Raw genomic sequence first — 19,040 nt, 5'->3', positions numbered from 1 at the left:
AAAAGAAGGAGCAGACATAAGTTTGCATATTCCAACCATCTGTCTAGATGGAAATATTCTCACCATTTTGGGCCTCTAGTAGCCTGATGGGAACCTACTGCATATGTCTTCCTGGAGAAACAGGAATTCCATACTCCAGCATCTCCCAGCTGTCGATCCTTCTCAAGCTATGAGAACAGAAAACAAACACTGCTTAACATCACATTGTCCAGGAACAAGCTCAATGGAGCACCAAGACCAGGCACAAACTAGTCTTCCATTACCCCATTCTTACACCTGTCCTAATAAAAAGCTATGGTCTGCCACTGATTCCACCCAGCGCATAAAAGTCTTATTTTACACAGATTGGAGGATTTTTATAAAGCAAAAACCAGAGGATTATAAAATAGACAAAACTGGTATCCAAACTTTATTCAAACTGGCAGTTAATGTTTGAATTACTTGATTAGGAACTGCTAAAAACTGACTAATATGCTAAGATCTTAAAGAGAAAATGCAGACGCTTGCCAAAACATACAAGGAATTTGTATGGCCAAAGTGGACCTTAAAAAACAAGCAAGGAGAAATAATAAATACATGCTCTTTAGACAGTGGTATTGTGTTCATGGGGCTGAGTAGTTGGTTTATATTCAGAGGTCTTGGGAGAGGGAGAGCTACAGACACACACACGAGATCTTTTGGCTTTTTTTTGCAAAAAAAAAATTTAATGCTAAGCCAAAGGAACTGGACTTTAATTTCTGTCCTAGGGCCGATGAAGAATCTTTACCCCATGGGCTGCACTCATTGCATATAATTTCTCTCTTGTCATCAAACTGTGAGCTGAGGAAATTCTGTGAAAATATTTTTTCTGTTCAGCATGATCAATCAAGACCTTTTCAAAGACTGAGCTTCTAAGTTGGCCCTTAAGTCCTGGGCAGAATTTGATTAAAGACCAGCATTAAAAGAAAAGAGGTCCTGGCAGTAGGGAAGCAGATGAAGGAGGAATTGGGGGGCTTACGGAAAACTGTCCAGTCCACTAGAACAGCATTATTTACTTGCTGCTCTTCCCTGATGTGGATTTTCTTTAGGCCTTGTCTGTATCCAGTGTGTCCTATATTTAAGAACACAAAAGACACACTGCTGGGTTGGTTTTGATAGATTTCGAAAGACCATGTACTTCATGCTATTAATTTTCATAGCCCAGATTTTAGGCAAGAACACTTTAAACACACACACACACACACACACACACACACACACACACACACACACAGCCTTGCATTTTCTTTGAGTCTTGAACAAAATTGCCTATTCCTTTTTGAATAAGAGCGTAGGTAGTATTAGAGTTTGTGCTGAAAGCCAAAACTGAATTAGTATCAAGCTGAGCCTTGATCCTTTTGAGGTGTTACTTTTGTTCAGTGCCAACACTGTTTAACAATGTATTTGCTGTGACAATTGTTCAGTAGAGCATTTTCCTTAAAAGGTGGATTGTGTTGAAGAAAACTTAGTAGCAGTAATGTGTTTATCCAAGAGTGCCTCTGATAATTGCTTTCACTCTTCTTGAACCTGTGTTTTCTTTCTTGCCCTTGTGGGTGTTTTTCTTGTTACCGCACAGCCTCCACAGCAATAAAAGAAAATTTACATCTTAGGAGAAATCCATTTATAGACAGCGAATCATTGATGTGTTTCGAGGCAAAGAAGTTTGTTTGTAGTTTCCAAAAGCTCATTCCATGTCTTTAAATTGTACGCTTACCAAATAGGAAGCAGAATAATGGGTCCAACGGGGATAGAATTTTATCACTGCTTCCCTCAAAAGTGGACGGGCCCATTGAAAGTAGTTTTCCTTTTTATAATACTGCATTGTCTCCCTTCAGACTTGTGCTGAAATGTTGCAGGTGTGGTGTCATGCAGATGTTAGGTGTGGTTTTTCTCACTATATAATCCTTAGGCTAGAAGGAAATGGATAAATACTGGTTCTAGTGAATGAACTGGCTCTTTGGAGTCCATTCCCTGTAGAAGGATGCTGTGGGATAATACTCTTTTTTTTATTTTATTTTTTATTTTTTTTTTGGTTTTTTGAGACAGGGTTTCTCTGTGGTTTTGGAGCCTGTCCTGGAACTAGCTCTTGTAGACCAGGTTGGTCTCGAACTCACAGAGATCCGCCTGCCTCTGCCTCCCGAGTGCTGGGATTAAAGGCGTGCGCCACCACCGCCTGGCTTGGGATAATACTCTTAAACACTCTAAAGATTTATCACTCATATTATTTTAATAAAATGCTGATTTGTTGTTAGTCAGGCAGGAAGTATAGGCAGGGTGACCAGACTAAGAATTCTGGAAAGAAGAAGGGCAGAGAGTCAGCCACCAGCCAGATGCAGAGGAGGCAAGATGAGAATGACTTACTGAGCAAAAGTACCAAGCATGTGACTAAACATAGACAAGAATTATGGGTTAATTTAAGTTGTAAGAGCTAGTTAATAATAATAATAAACCTGAGCTGATAGGCCAAACAGTTTATGATTAATATAAGCCCCTGTGTGATTCTTTGGGACTGAATTGCTGTAAGACCATATGAGACAAAAACTTCCCTTTACAGAGGGATAACTTGCTCAGTCTAGATACACTGGGGAGGGCCTTGATCCTGCCTCAAGTGATGTGACAGACATTGTTAACTCCCCACGGAAGGCCTCATCCTCTCTGAGAAGTAGATTGGAAGTGGGTATGATGGGGGAGTTAAGTGGAGAAGGAGGATGGGAGGGAGAGGGAACTAGGATTGCTATGTAAAATAAGATTGTTTTTAGAAAGGAAAAAAAGAGAAGAGGGAGGAGAAATGAACAGAGTGCTTTGTCTGGAAAGAAAACTGTGCAAACCAAGAAATCAAAAAAAAATACTGGATGGCAATTTGATTCTGCAATGCTTCTGTTTGGTTTTTGTCTCTACCTCCTGCTAGCCAGCAGACCTGTGGGTTGTCAGGTCCTGCCTGATGTTCAGTTTCCTTATCTACAACACACAAATTCTTTCTAATCATTTCTCTGCTCATTATAGATGTCACATTATAAATCTTTTCAGGGAGGCAAAGGCTGGAATTAATATCTTAACTCTATCTGAAGTATTAGTGAAAGTAGATACCTTTTCATATAGTTGAGAGAATCTAAAAGGAATGTAGTTCAGGAGGTATGGCCAGAGCAGGGAGGGTGTAACGCCTCTTCTCGGGTTCAACTGGTATAACTCAATTACTAGCTCTGGTTACACATGTTTTGTGTTTCTGTTGTCTTCTGAAAAGTATGTTTTGCGTTTGTTTTGTGCGCCTGTATATAAGACAGAAGAATAAGGTTTTGTTTTGTATTGTTTTCACAGTGGCCTTGATATTTGTGGAAAGGACGTTCCATAAGAATCCAAACGGGCAGCTGACATTTTTATTCTAAAATTGTTGTCTATTTCCTTTTGAGTTCTGGTAAAGAAGGTTTGGCTATAGATGTAAAAAGAAAATGTTCTTTCTCTAGATCTAGATTTCTTGATCTATCCAAAATTGTCTATTATGAATGCTTTTAATGTTGTTTTGAAAGCAATACTTTAAATAGAAACCATTGTTATTCAGCACTAGTTACCATGGTAATGAACAAAGTTATTTGATTTAAACAAATTCTCCAGAACAGCAAATTTATCCTCTATCTCTTTTCAGTGTATATGGCTGTCTCTAAGTCTGCCCCTTAATTTCCATTGTTAGAAGTAATTGGTTCTGCTAAGATTAATGTGCATATTTTTCCTAAGAAAATAAACATCAAAACTTGAAAACCATTAATTTTGAGTTACTAGAAGTAATGCTCCTCTTTCCCTCTTTAAGTAATTTAAGCAATTTTGTAAGTCCCTTTAAAACCCCATCAACACATGTCTATAACGACTGTGAAATCGTTTTGTTTTGAGCATTTGTTTCTGCAGTAAGCAGAGTTGCCTTGATGAGAATTTTCTCTATTCATAGAATGTGCAAATAAGAACCATTCAGTAAATGTTTTGTTATGTGAGGGAAACAAATGTTTAATGTGAAGAAATTTCCAGCTTCCCTAAATATTGATCTTACTCTCAACGGTCTTCCATTAGGGTTTGTTGGCCTTTATTGATGAGGGAGAAAAGGGAGAATTTTATCAAATATATTTAGCTTGTCTTGTAGTTCCATGGATTAGAAGGGTTTCTTCTATGGATATCCTAACACTTTACTAATCTTCTTTTCTCTTTCTTTTATTTTATTTCTTAATAACCAACATGTTCAAGAAGCACATTCAGCAAAGTTTGCAGTTCTGAGCTTACAGAATAACAGAGTTAGCATCGACGAATAAGTGGGTGTCTTTCTATAATGCCTTATACTTTGCTTAATACTCACTGAGTCCCAGATATGATATCACAGGGAAATCAGGCTCTCCTCTTAGATTTCCAAGTCTAATGAGTAAGAATGGATTCAAAAGGGAGTTCAAGGCCTCTAGTAAAAAGAATGGTTTTGATCATGCTATAAAAGTGGAGGGAATTGCATTGTACCAACCTCTTGGCCATATCAGGTAGTGGCACCTGTTGCAAGGAATCTGTGTCTGAGAAGACTTTTTCTTTAACAGTGAGCATCTGAATATACAATTCAGATGTTTATGAAACATCTGGAATATGGGAAATAGTTCATTCCTGACCTTAGTCCTTCTTAGTAGCATGCACATGTGTTTCACCTGGTATTGGCAAATTTCATAGAGAACCTCTCAGTACAAAATTTAGGCCTGCCAGTCTCATCTTTTGCAAGTTGTGTTCCAATGAAACTGGTGCTGTGTTTTGTTTGTTTGTTTAATGTAACATTCTTGTTAAAAATCAATACCTTGACAAAAGAACAAATTTATTGGATTGAGAGAAGTTGAGCAGCTGCTATACGGAGTCAATCCAATGCAGATACATTTATAATAGGCTTTAGAGCAAATATTGATAATCAGATCTGTTTGGATAGGGCTGGAAGATCCCTACTTTCTGCATTTGGAGTTTGGAACTGTTCTGGGGAAATCATTGCCTTTGAACATATGATCAATGCAGAAGGAGCTTAAGGGTCATGATGTGTGTCTGACTGCCAATTCTAGAGCTGAGCAACAAGCCCTTTGAAGAGGAATTTGAGAAAAATGTGTCTACTGACTACATCACCACTAGCTTATTTTCTTCTCATTTAATTAAAAGATAGAAGTATGCGATGAGTACTATACAGATCAAATGTCAGGAAGCAGGCATAAACCAAGCTGGGCAAGGCAAGCAGAGATATTAAAATTCGTGTTCTTCTAAATGTATACTGTGAGCACCATTGGTGAAAAAAGAAACTGCCTTGACCTGTGGCAGGGCAGAACTTAGGTAAGCGGGGAAAACTAAACTGAATCCTGGGAGAAAGGAGGCAGAGTGGGAGAGAAGCCATTTAACCCCGCTGGAGACAGACGCCAGAACTTTAGCCAGACAGCCACAGCCATGTGGCAATACACAAATTAATGGAGCTAGGTTACATTAAGATGTGTTAGCCAAAAGAAGCTAGAGGTAATGGGCCAAGATGTAAATTAATTAATATAGTTTCTGTGTGATTATCTCAGGGCTGAGCAGATGGGAACCAACAAGTGGCCTTCTTCCAATACTTCTACTGAGTTAAAATTAAGATATCAGTCTGAACTCATGCTTTCCTATGAGTAGAGGGTGATTTACTTATTAAAGTTGTTAACTTTATTTAATAAGTTTATTGTGTATAATCAAGTTATACAATATAACATTTGGCATATACTATGAAATGATCACTATAAACAATCAAATGCATACGTTTCCATGTCTCATTGATACCTTCTTGTGTCTTTGCAGTGATGGGAATATCCAAGGTCTTGTTGGATATCATTATTGCTATAATCTCTTGCTTTTAAGTATTGTAAAGTATACAATAAGAAAGACTTGTCAGCATTATAAAATAATTTAATCTTTCAGTATAAAATTATTGTAAAAAGCATCACAGTATAAAAAAAGAACCAAAAGAATTTGCATGTATATGTTTGCATAAATAGGCAAATGATAAAAATTAGATGATAGATAGATAGATAGATAGATAGATAGATAGATAGATAGATAGATAGATAGAAAATAGACAGACAGGTAGTTAGATGTTAGATGACAGATGATATATAAATGGTTAATAGATAGATAAACAGATATGACATAATATTATATGATATGATATGACACATGATACATTGATTGAGAGATCTGAAAATGGGATTATGTTTCAGACTGACTTAAACCTCAGATTCTAGGTGACCGAACAACTGCTGTCTGGACTTCTGTAGCAGAGAACCAAGTAGTTCCCTGTCCAAGAAACTCATCAATCTTAATGCAAGGTTGAAGCTCACTGGAAAGTTGCTGGTGTTGTTGGTTCACGGAAGGTCTAAGAAGCTAGAGTGTAGTGGCAGCAGCAAAATTCAAACTGTCTTACAAAGAAATGGCTCGCGGGCTACGGACACTGTTTTTCTCAGACCTCTTTTTCAGCAGGGGCTCCAGCTTCTCGGAAAGTGCCACTAACATTTCACCCTTCAGCCATGCATTCACCACCCAAACACTCTAATTTTCTCACATATGGAAAAGACTCCTGATGTACACAGCGATACGTTAGCAGTCTTAGATACCTCTCATTGTAATCCAGTTGTCTACAAAGACCAAATTTCACATATTTATACTGACATAAAGCTTTCTATGTTAAAAAAAAAATCAATGTAAAATCTGATAAGTATCATGGTAGAATCGATTTTACAGTTTCATTTTATATTGCTTGGGGGTAGTTTCTGTTTCCTTGACAACACAATTTCTAATACTACCTGTATTATACCTCCATTTATTTTTCCCATTTTCTTATGCATTTTCAAGAAGGAAACTTACTGTGTAGTAACGACTGGCTCTTATTTGCAGTTTTCTTGCCCCAGCCTCTCAAGTGTTATATATAAAGGTGTGCACCACCATGGCTGACTTATTCCAGTTAACTTTATAAGTAAGATCAAATATACCATGGGGAACTTCAGTGTTTTTAAGGATTTGATTTCGGTGCTTTTTGAAAAAGACAACCAAAACTGGTAAATTGGACGTAATATAAAGATTAAAAGAAAAAGGATAAAATTGTATGTTTTAGTAAAAATGCAATAAATGTTTCATTTTGTGGCAATTCTGTCACCTTTGAGAGATACTTTATATGACTTCCCTTTCTTGCCTGTGATATTTGAGTATTCAAAGTAAGTGAAGCATCATTTTCATATTGAAGATAATAGTGAAAGAAACAGGGAAAAAGACCACCTATAGAAACACAATTATTTGAAGTTGCTCAAATCTTGCCTCTAGCAAACAAGTTCCTTTCAAGTATGTTACTAAACAAGATTAGTTAAGTTCTGTAATCAAAAGATTTTTCCTAGGTTATAAAGGGATATCATTCAATCATTCAAAATTACTGTCAATTTTTCTCTTAAATCATTTCATCTTCCTCTTTTTCTTGGTAGTGATAGGAATATTCCATTCTCACAACAGAAATAGATTCCCATGATTTTTATTGTCATTACACAAATCCTTGTTGTAGTTCATGTACTGCACATTGCCAATAATTGGATGATTGATTAGTTTCTCCTAAAGGTAACATGACACTGGAGCATAGTAAATACATCAAAACAAAATTTTTAAATTGGGAAATATTCCTTCTAATTTTGTCCTTGAATACCTATATTGTGTCATAAGTGATTGTCTATACTGTGCACATTAATGTAATTCTGTATAGGTTGTCCTTCAGGCCCGTTTGGTTGATTGAATTAGAGAGAAATAAAATGAAGTTGAAAGTCTGTAGGAGCTCGTGTCAATTAAGGAATTCCCGGTTGGTGGAAAATCACCTCCAGACATCTCTACCTCATTAGTCAGCTCATCACTGCATCATGGCAGCGAGTCCCTTGGTTCTTGTCAGTGGCTTTAACAACTTCCTCTAAGATGCCTTGTGAAAGGCCTGAGCAATAGTGTTGGGAATCTGCTATTTTCTAAGAAAATCCTGTGTCGGTTGAACAAGCATGTTGAGTTTGGCATTTTACTTTCCTTTGTTGGCAAATGAAAAATCAAAGTATGTTTCTTGTGGAATCAGATGAAGAACAGGATGGCCATTGGTAACTGATGGCAGGAATCTGAGAGGCTGAAGCGTTTTCATTTTAAGCAAATTTCAAAGCATGCTTTTAGCTCCCAGTGAATTCTGCTATATGTTTTGTTTTTTTTTTTTTAGAGAAAACATTCTTTTACATGGTCAATAAACTTCTTGATTTCTTTTGGTCTTAAGTTTCATTTTCAGGATCTATTTTAGAAAAGGATTGAATAGTAAAAGTATTTGGAAATAAGTAACATTGAAAAGTACTCCTTTAAAATAAAAGGCAGGGTCATGTGTCATCAAATAACAGATGCGATAAATTTGAAAGAGAGCAAGTGTTGTAGAAAGGTTTGGAGGGAAGAAAGAGAAGGGAAAATGATTTAATTATAATCTTACAAAATAAAAGAAATATTTTTAAGAGAAGAAAGCAGACAACTTTCAAAACTAGTTGATATCATCCTACTGGAACAAATAATAACTTCATAGATTAAATATAACAACCCAGCAGTAGTTAATGTTTCATAAATTTTCAAAAATTTGGATGCAAATTAAAGAGTAAATACAAAAGGAAAAGATGAGAGCTTCAGCTTCAGAACTCTACACTTCAAAATAGAACCAGAAAATATAAGGCCGTTCTTGGATCCCACTGTTTCACCCCCAAGCGTGTCGCTGTAAAGACTGGGTGACAAAGGCAAAAATTGTGATGGACAACTGAAATGATTCTGGTTGAACATGTGCAAAGAAGTTGTATGCCTCTTCTCTTGGGAATCCTTTGCTGCCTTCTGTTATGCTTACAAGTGACTACCTTTGTAACATACAGTAACTGGGAAGGAGCATTGTCTTCAGGTGTAGATTTTAGTATTTCAGGGAGAGTGCTCACCTCTCGTGGCAATAGATTTACAGCAACACTGGCATTTTAGGCTGGGACACTGCTGCAGCTTGGTTGTGTAAGTTGCTCAGTAGTGCTCATTCTCTAGATTTACTGGTGGAGACAATGACTCAGCTGTTCCCTAATGAATCAGGATGCTCTACCTTGCCCAATTTTGCTACAGTAAATACTTCAACAATGCAGGCAGAGAGGCAGTGTTAGTATTGTAAGGTAGCATTTAATATAATTCATGCCTTTTTCTCTGTCATATCTTCTCCTTGCCTTCCTTAAGAATTTTAAATGCTCTAAAGTCCATTCAACTAAATCTTGGTTCATGACCTCCTCTCCTCGTTTGACTACTCTAAACTCAGTCATTCAGTTATCGTGATAATATAATTAGTACATTTGAAATATTGAGAAACATGCATTCATTATAACATAATTAGTGAATATGATGTATTAAAAATTACTCACAATGACCTTTTTGCTTCTTCATTACTGAATACATCTAACTCTTCCTAAAATTTACCGTGAAATGGAATCGACTGCCTTATTGTGTTCATTGGTTTCTTCGGCTTTATATAGACTGTGCTGACACAATGCATTATTTCATTGCTTTCTATCTCTATAAAATGATATTTTGTGCATTCCCATCCTCAAAAGTTTACAACATGATTCGGTTTGTATCTACAAATAAAAGCATTCAGTTTACTTCTATTAGTAAATGTTCTATTATCCGAAGAGAATAGGTTTCTTAGTCTCATGTTTATGAGAAATTTAGATATTTCTGTTTTAGATTGTTATAAAAATGTTGCTTTGTATACCCTCATGCTTTCTACCCAGTCATACTGAAAGTTGCTACAGGGTATGGACTAGAAAGATTTAACAATAGTCATTGCAAAGTTCACATTTCCAGAATAACCCTAAATCACTCTTACAAGCTCTTATAACTGCTCTTTATTATCAGCAGTGTATAGTGGCATGCTTAGTCCTAATGTTGATCTTATGACACTCATCGTTGCCAAATGCCTGCCACATAACATGAGAGCTATGATTGATATTTTTCAACTCATATAAGTAATAGCAGTATACATGTCTAACAATTAATGTCATTGTGTGTTTTCTGATGTTTCAGTGATAAGATTTTACAAGTCTATACCAAAGGATATACTTTTAAAAAATATTTTCAGTGACTTTATTATTTTAGTCATGAAATACATGCAGAGAGTAGAAAGAAAGCCAATTCTATTTTGAAATTATTCTCTTGATGAACTTTTCACAGTTGATAATTCCTTTTTTTTTCTTTTGACAGAACGATTCCGAGATTTACTACTCCCTCCATCTGGCCAGGACTCTGAGATTCTGCCCTTCATTCAGTCTAGAAATTATCCCAAGTAAGTAGCAGGAGTTTGCTGGGTGTTGAGAGGAGAAGCACTAGATATTGGCAGAATTTGATGCAAGAAAGCAAATTGTAATTATTCTGTGGGCTTTGTAAAGATCCTGAGTAACTGAGCCAAACCACTTTAATATCTCACTTATAGCGTCTGATCTTTGGCTCCTCAGAAGTGATGCAGAAGACCAATCTCTGCTTCAAATTCTATTGAACTTTGTGTGACTGGGGAGTTGCTCCTCTGTGCAAGCAATGAGCCCCCTGTCTAGTCATGCCGTATCATCAGTGGATGGCTCCTAATCTTATTCTCTATTTTCTATTCTTTAAATTAAAGGAAGTGTATTTCCATAGAGATTGTCCTCTTAGTTTTCTACTTCCTTTGCTGATTAATTGCAATAAACCTTTTTTTGTTTAAAAATATGCCTTATAACCTAAAACACAAGGTAAAAAGCAACTTGTAGGCAATATATTATATACAAAGGCTAATATTTATGAAGCCTATTATATCCAACATAGACTCACAATACTCTAGCTAATGCATGTTGTGGGATTTGGGGTGGACTCTAATTAGGTTGCATGATTCCTTTTAATCTTTAGCATTCTTTGAACATGAAAAATCTAACGATAGAGGATATAAAAATGTGGTCTTCGGGTGAAATAAACTCATGTGGTAGAAAAAGTGACTCATCAATGAAATGTATGCTTGATGATATGACAGAGGAACAGAAACATAACTAAAGAAATATTAAGGGAAAGCCATTTGAAAAACATTTTCTAATAATTCTGGAAAACATGGTTCTAAATAATAACAAATTTTCTTAATCACGTTCTTAAATTTATGAACCCCTATTTGACCCATTGCCCAAAATAGGGACACTCGCTCTCCAGAAGTCAAGTGCAGATATTGTTCTGTAAGAGTTCTTAGTATGAATAAATGTGGCGGTTATGAAAATAAAACAGAGGACTCAAAGAAAGGAAAAGGACACTTACTGCGAAGTACATTTGGATGTTAGGTTAGGGGAAATAAACAGCAGGAACACATCTAATTTCTCAGTCTCTGTGCAGCTCACCATCATGATGTCTGAAAAGATGTTGGTTTGTGATATGTTTTTAGAGTATATTTATATTTTATCCTTACTTAACAGCTTATATGTGCAGAATGTTTGAAGAAATTTGACATAATTTAGACTGGAAGCTTAAGTGGATCATTAAGTCAACAAAACATGACGCAGTAGCTTTGGAAGGCTTAGTGTGGATGTGGACAAAGTATTGTGGAAATGCAGAAAAACTTATTTCCATTTTCTTTTCACATGGATTAAGTCCTATGAGATGCTAAGCACCTAGATAAGCATCCACTACTTATAAACATGAATATTATTTATAACAGAAGTCAGAATTATTGTTTTGCTTGACTGCCAAAGAACAACCTTAATTATTTGGATAGTAAAATCTATGTTCCAACCCAATCTCATTTCCAACTGGCTGCTTAAAAATGTCTTCAAGTCATAATATTGTGTAATATCTCTAAAGCACAGTCCTCAGATGACCTTTTAGGTTTCATCTCTTAGCAAGATAGTCTTCCTTTTTCTTCTCTGTATTCAGAGTCCTATTTCTAGAAATTCTCCCTCTTTAGTAGTTTTTGTTCACTTAAGAGTAATATATTTTTTTTACCATACTTTTATTATCACCCCAATAATGAAATGTTAGCAACATACATATATTTATGTGTTAGGAATTATACCTTTAAGTGAATAATTCCATGAAATCTTTATTATTTTCCTAGTATTATTATTTTAGAGAGGATCGAGAAAAAAAATTATATATCATAACCAAGTAATGTGGTGCCATTGATTCTCAAACTCAGATCTCTGTTATTCCAAATTATATTTAATCTCGTTATACAGGCTGTCATTCATTTATCCACCCATATATTTATCTAACCATTCATCAAATGTGTGCTGAATGCATACCACATGACACGTGATCCTAACTACCAATAATATAAAAATGACTAAGGTACAGTGTATGTATCTGAGGAAGCGAGAATTCTTAGAGGGAAAAGCTTAATGAATAAATCATACCAATGTGTTAAGGCATATGTGGAGAAATATTGAATTATTTTGAAGCAAAGTATATAAAGTTAATTTTGTCCTTGAGTAAAATGTCCAGATGAGAGGTTATTTAGTCAAAACCAAGGGTTAATAGCACATGCAGCCATTGGAATGCTTGAGGAGCACTCCAGCTAACAATAATTGTGCAGTACACACATCTGTAGGCACACTCTAGAGAAGAAGAATATAAAGATAAATGAAGATGACTCAATCTGGTCTGCTATTTAACAGAAGTTGGACTTTGTTGCAATGACAGTGGAGAATCGTGAGAAGGCTTTAAGCAATGGGAATAAAAGCTAACCTATATTTTCATCCACTTACCGTGGATCAAAAGTAAAACATGAAGCACTGTCTCAGGATAATATAATCTCCATTCAAAATCCATAAAGGATCCATGAGGTGCTGGTGATATGAACTGTTCAGTGACTATCATGGGATGTCAGGAGGCACAATCCACACAATGTAGTGGTGACTGACTAGATGGAGGTGAAGAGGAGAGAAGAAGCAGTCCGAATTTTGGGTGACTGCAACCTCTTTTTACTGCCCTCATGATGGGAAATGAGTGACAGTTTCTATGAATATCTTTGTTTACTCCTATGTTTTGATCGGAAATGGCAAAGATGCTTCCTTGCTACATTAATTTGAGTAAGTCACAGTGTCTGTCCTAATTCCATTTTACACAGCTTTGTGGTATTAAAGAAAAGGATGTGAAACCCCAGGCCTGTATAAAGAAGTCAGTTCTCAACCTAGTCCTCATTTCTTTCTGTTCTGCACTTCCTCAACCCTAAGCCTTGCCTCTGAGCAGCATGAAAGCTCTGTGTGAGGTCTGATTACCATTTTCCAAGCTTGATGCTGTCACAGGGATCACTGTGCTTCCCAAGAAAGATGTCCTGTTCATAGGCTCTGTTTGGGGGGTGATTAGTCAGGTTGAAGCCCTTTCTGTTGTGTTCCTGCTTATGTGATATGGATGTTCTTCTGGATGTTTCCACAGCCACAACTATGATTTTCTTTACAACAAATAGACTATTTTTTTTAACTTTGTTGGTATAATAGAAGTGACTCAATGGTTAAGAGATGTGATGCTCTTGCAGAAGATCTAAGTTTAGTTCCCAGTATCCACATCAGGTGGCTCACCACAGTCTGTAAGGACTCCTGCACTCACAACATGCACATATATACACAGACATATAAACACACAAAAATCAAAAAGAAATCTTTTTAAAATGAAAAGACAAAATAAGAATTATTGTCTCTTGTCTATACTAGGACATCTTTACTAGTGGAATTCTAATACCTAGCTGACAAGATAGCTAAAAATGTAAATTTCGGAGTTGTATGTAGAATTGAATTGTAAGTATTTCTGATGCCATTGGTATTCTCTAGTCTAGGGAAGCAATATGTCAAAGGGGAGTTATTCTGTTAATATTATCAGGTACTAAGTCCCACAGCCCCTAACATTCAACTCACAATTAAAACATACTCTTTGGAGCTTTAGAAAACTAGCAGACCACTAAAATAAAATGATTTTCCAAAAACTGAAGAATGGCTAAAATTTTAAGATTCTCTTTAAGAGATCCGACAATCAAGAAGCTGGTAGTTCAAAACCAATAAGCAAACAAGAGGACACCTATGTGGCTGACAGAGTAACTCAGACATATTCATAAGAACCGATTCTAGAGGAGCCATGTGAGTCAGTTGGCTGGAGGTTTGCCTAATGCGTCTAACATTCTGAGGATGCACGCGTGTGTAAGAGATATGCATGCATGACTTAGCATCTGTGTGTGAGATATGTATGCATGACTTACCGTCTGCGTGCTTGAGAGGCTTTGCTGGTTTGTCCTCCTCTGTTATTATTGCCTGCCAGACACCTTTCAGTGTCAGTGGACTTTAGGTTTGTGAGGTTTTCATTGGTTGGGGACTTTATTTTTTTGTTTTTGACTAATATATTGTCCTGAAATTCTTCGTTTGTGAAAAGTTCTTAAAAATCCAGGTTGAATTTCTTTCATTGATAAAGGGCTACCTGGCGTTTTTGAACCTGTGGCTTTGATCCCCAACATGGAAAGAAGAGAAAAGTAAATCTTAAGATTCCCATGATAGAAACCACCCACTTTTTAACAGAGTATTGTTTGTTCATTGCTCTTCAAAAGTATCCTCAGCAAACAGATAGACATCAGAGTTAATTCATAGCCTCAAAAATAGTTGATGAATATGTTTTATAGATGAGTACTAAAATGAAAGTTAAAAGCTACTCTTAAACTAAATATGTCAATTCATAATGGATATAAGAATATAATTTCAAGAATATGCTTTTTTTTGGTAGTTCCATTCCAGAAAAGTTTTATCCTTGCAGATCCTTAAATGATGAATGGCTTCTGTCTTCGAAGGCTTACTTAACATTTTGCTAGCAATGTTTTTTTCCTTTCATGTATATTGCCATCCAAATCTTCGAGCAAGGTCTGTGCTTGCTTGTTTTGTATCTCCATGTTTCCAGGCTCAGTGGCTCTTAGGTGGGCAAGTGTTTTACTGAACTTTACCACTGAGTTAAGTCTCCTGCCCTCTACAGAGTTTTGATCCAAATGTTATGGGCTTCCAGGAGCTCCCATGATCACTGTATGCAAAATCATCATCTGCAGTAGTACAGCTCTGGTGGGGGTGTCAGGGATGCTGTTAGAGTTTCATGTCTTAGCCTTCATCCAGAATATGAACCTTGAATAGAGAGTCTAGGGGTAGCGCCCAGATCTGGGTGTGTTAATAAGCCCTCCAAGAAATTCCATTCGCACGTTAGTTTACAACCCATAAAAGCAAGACAGATTTTGAAGACCATCTCGGTCTTTTAATGCTCCCTCGCCACTTTTTATGGCTTTTACTGATGTAATTATCTCTTGAGTGATCTAAACTGCAAATCCATCTTCTCCTGGGGAGTAGTTAATCATAATCATTTTTCTCCCGGATGAAGAAGAAATTGTTACCTGATGGATGGTCTAGGACTGCATGCCCTTTATTTTCCAAACCAAAAGAAGTGGTGATTGGCTGGTATGATTAATGTCTAGTCATTAAGGAAGGGAATGCTGGAGATAGATTCAAAAGGAATTTAGAAATTATCTTTTCTCTAAATAGGAGTTGTGGTCTAGGGAAAATTACTTGATGCCTTGGCATTTAAATTCCCATTACAATTAAATGGCAATTATTATGCCTACTTTAAGTTATTTTGTGACTCTACAGTGACGGTATATATAGAATAATTAGTACAGCTTCTGGAACAGATTAAATTTTAAATACGCAGTTTTTATTTTGATGATATCTTGTTTTAGACTCTGAGGTAAAACTTAAGTATTTGTTGATTTTCTTAATTTAAAACTTTTAAGAAGAGAAGCCTCAAGAAAAAAAATCCATGTGACTCCAGTGCCAGTGCCTCTTCTGGCCTCCAAGGGCTACTGCATATCTGTGGCATATAATGACATGCATGTGTGCGCACACACACCCACAATACAACCATACACACACACAAATTAAAATAATAATTCTTTAAAGATTTTAAATGGCTTAAAAATTAAAAAGATATATAGTTTTTAAAGTAAGCATTTAAAATAGCATGAAATGGTTGTATACCGATCATAAATATTTGTCATCAGTAACAATATCATGATTTTTTAAAGTATGTTATATGTCAAAGGTCCATGTTAAAAGGCTTCTTTGGTTCTTAAAGTAGAAATGTATTTTGAATATAATTATGTAGAAATATAAATTTGATTTGATGTTTTTTTTCTTTTTTTTCTGTATACATTACCCAATATCAGGAATTTTATTATAGCGATACAAAGCAGACTGGGGCATACCACATTACTTACATGAAGCATAAATTATAGATCAAGGGAAAAGATACACATTTATGACATTTGAGGGTAAAGTCTTCGGAGCAAGCGGTGTGGTACTTGGAAGGGACTGGAGAGTCAGAAGTGTGATGATTATCATCTACTGTAAAAACTTAGTAAGGACATTTACTATTTACACATAAACTTTCCCCTCAAATTGGCAAAGGCAATTGTAATATCAGTCTGGTCTTGAGAGGCAACAGCAAGTGCCTGAAGAGAATACTTTTAAAACTATCTCCACTGATTCTTTAATCAACTCCATTTTAACAAACGAATAACACAATTTAGAAGCACTGACGAGAATTTTTTTAAGGGAAACATGTATTAAAATGTAGAATATGCATATGTAGTTTGGGGTAAACCATGGAAGTTTATAGGTCCTTTCTTTAGATATGCTGTCCTTCATAATAGAATGTTCCATCACTTGTCAACTGAAGTTTAAAATTATGTCCATAGCTCAACTGCAGTTTTATAGAAGTGAAGACTTGCATTTAATATCCATAATCTTGTCACATATAATGTAATTGTAAAATCTGGTACTAAAGGTTACTACTACTCATAAATGAAAACCAAGTTATTTTGCACATTAATGAAATTAATGTGTAAAAACTTAGATTTCAGTTATTTTCTTGTCTCTACCTCTCATAAAAAAAATCTAGGTCTCATCAATCAGAGAACTGGTCACTAGTGATTTTGTAATCTTTTCCCTTCACCATTGTTTGGGCCGTGTTTATGTGTGTGTGTGTTTGAATTCTATGTGACTGAGCTGATTTAAATATTTCATAGTGAATTCAGTTTTCAAAATATTACATGGGACCTCATTTATATGTATTAATTTATAACGAATTTTTAAAACTGTTTCTAATGAAAAGCAACTGATTATCAGAGATCCATCATAATAAATCCTTACCATCCCCACCTTGTATTGAGCTTAGTCCAGTTCTTCTGTTTATGCTGTGCCTCATCCCAATGGGATACTATAAATACACTGATGTCATATGTAGAAACGATCTCCAGTGTTTGGGTTGCATTCTACAATTCCTAACAGGTTTTCTCTGTCTCATCACATCTTGTCTCTTTTATGGATGAAGAAAATGGAGTTTAGCAAGGTCAAGTAGCTCATCGGTGATCTCATTCCTAGTAAGTGACTGGAACTTCAAGTTCTAGTGGTTGTGTTCAAAGCTATTACAAAACACCAGAGAATAGCCATGTGGGGAGGGAGGAGGATGTGTTGCTTTGGAAGCAGACAAATAGTAGAAAGGTCTTTTCCATGATTCCTCTTACTTATTTGTTGATGAAATAATGTATAAATATTATTGCTGAAATTTACAGACAGTCTTGTCTTTTAAGGTATCAATGCATTCAATTAATCTGTTTGTTATCTAACTCATTCAATGTGGCATAGATGAAGATGCAAACATTTATAGGGTAGGTCTCAAGTCATTGTTGGTCTTGAATCAAAAACATCGTCATACAAATAATTCACACATATTTCATGTTTGCTGACTAAATGTAAGCTATGAGTTAAGTAGACAGAGTAAGAATTGTACATATGTAATTGTATAAGATATGTAGTCATAGGCACATCAATTTTGATGCTTGTTTGTTGAGATAAAAGTTCAATGCAACTGTCTTACATACATAAGGTCTATCTTTCCTGTCAAGATGCTGAAATCACACAAACCATAAAAATATGGTTATTCTGCAATCATCACAGATAACTATTTGACCATAAATATGGACCTTTTAGACATCGGGGATACAGGAGGAAAGGGGAAGGGGAAGAGTCACAGCACCCAAGTGAGACAGCCTCTCATGAGACGTCTTTCCATTCCAGATTCACTTGTTCCACATCTGCCAAAATAGCCACACAGTCAAAACAGATGAATGGAATCTGAGAAATGTGGTGTTTTGGCTGGACATTCGCTTCCCTGAATAAAATTAATGTTCTGTTACTACGAGAAGAAGGATGGATACTAAGTAGACAATTCATGATTTCTGTTTACAGTTAAGGATGTTTAAATGTACACACACACACAAGCACTCACAGATCAAGGACAATTTCTATTGTGATTTCTTTTAATTCCTATACATAATAATTTATCTAGGGCAAGAGAGGAACAATTAGATTCTTCTGCTTTCTCTGATTTCCAGTCCATATAGTGTATATGTGAGTAAATATGTGTGATAGAGTACTTGCTACTGAGGGGTACACTATTCAGTTTCAAATACAGTGAAGAAACTGGTATTTTCATTTGGTCAGTTGTCATAGTGAAACATTACCAGAGCTTTAACCAATAACTCATTTATAAAATAGTTTTTCCTATGCTTTTCTAAACTTTTAGTTCATGTAGAAATGGAAGGAAGTTCTTGTTTTGCTATCAGTTGTTCAAAACAAATTGCTTTTTCCTTACGACCTTTCACTGTAAGGAACAAAGAGATAATGCCTGAGCTATCACAGCACATAGAATTTGCATTCAGCATGAATAGTTAATGTTATAGGAAATTAACTTATTTTCATTGTCCACTCTATAGATTGTACATTGATGGTCCATTTGGAAGTCCATTTGAGGAGTCGCTGAACTATGAAGTTAGCCTCTGTGTGGCCGGAGGCATTGGGGTCACTCCGTTTGCATCGATACTAAACACCCTGCTGTACGTCACTTTAATCTATTTT

General features: G+C 35.9%; 1 protein-coding gene across 3 annotated transcripts in view; it reads left to right on the top strand.

Moving 5' to 3' along the window:
- Nox4 (NADPH oxidase 4) overlaps positions 1-19,040 on the top strand; it is a 91,239-nt gene that overhangs the window by 57,198 nt on the left and 15,001 nt on the right. For all 3 annotated transcript variants that reach the window (XM_075952725.1, XM_075952726.1, XM_075952727.1), the window contains 2 exons: positions 10,303-10,384; positions 18,899-19,018. In XM_075952725.1, coding sequence (XP_075808840.1) covers positions 10,303-10,384; positions 18,899-19,018 — 202 coding nt within the window. The remainder of the gene's footprint in view (positions 1-10,302; positions 10,385-18,898; positions 19,019-19,040) is intronic.

This window comes from Microtus pennsylvanicus, chromosome 18, assembly GCF_037038515.1.
Source record: "Microtus pennsylvanicus isolate mMicPen1 chromosome 18, mMicPen1.hap1, whole genome shotgun sequence".
Classification (NCBI taxonomy): domain Eukaryota; kingdom Metazoa; phylum Chordata; class Mammalia; order Rodentia; family Cricetidae; genus Microtus; species Microtus pennsylvanicus.
This window is presented reverse-complemented; position numbering and strand designations above follow the sequence as displayed.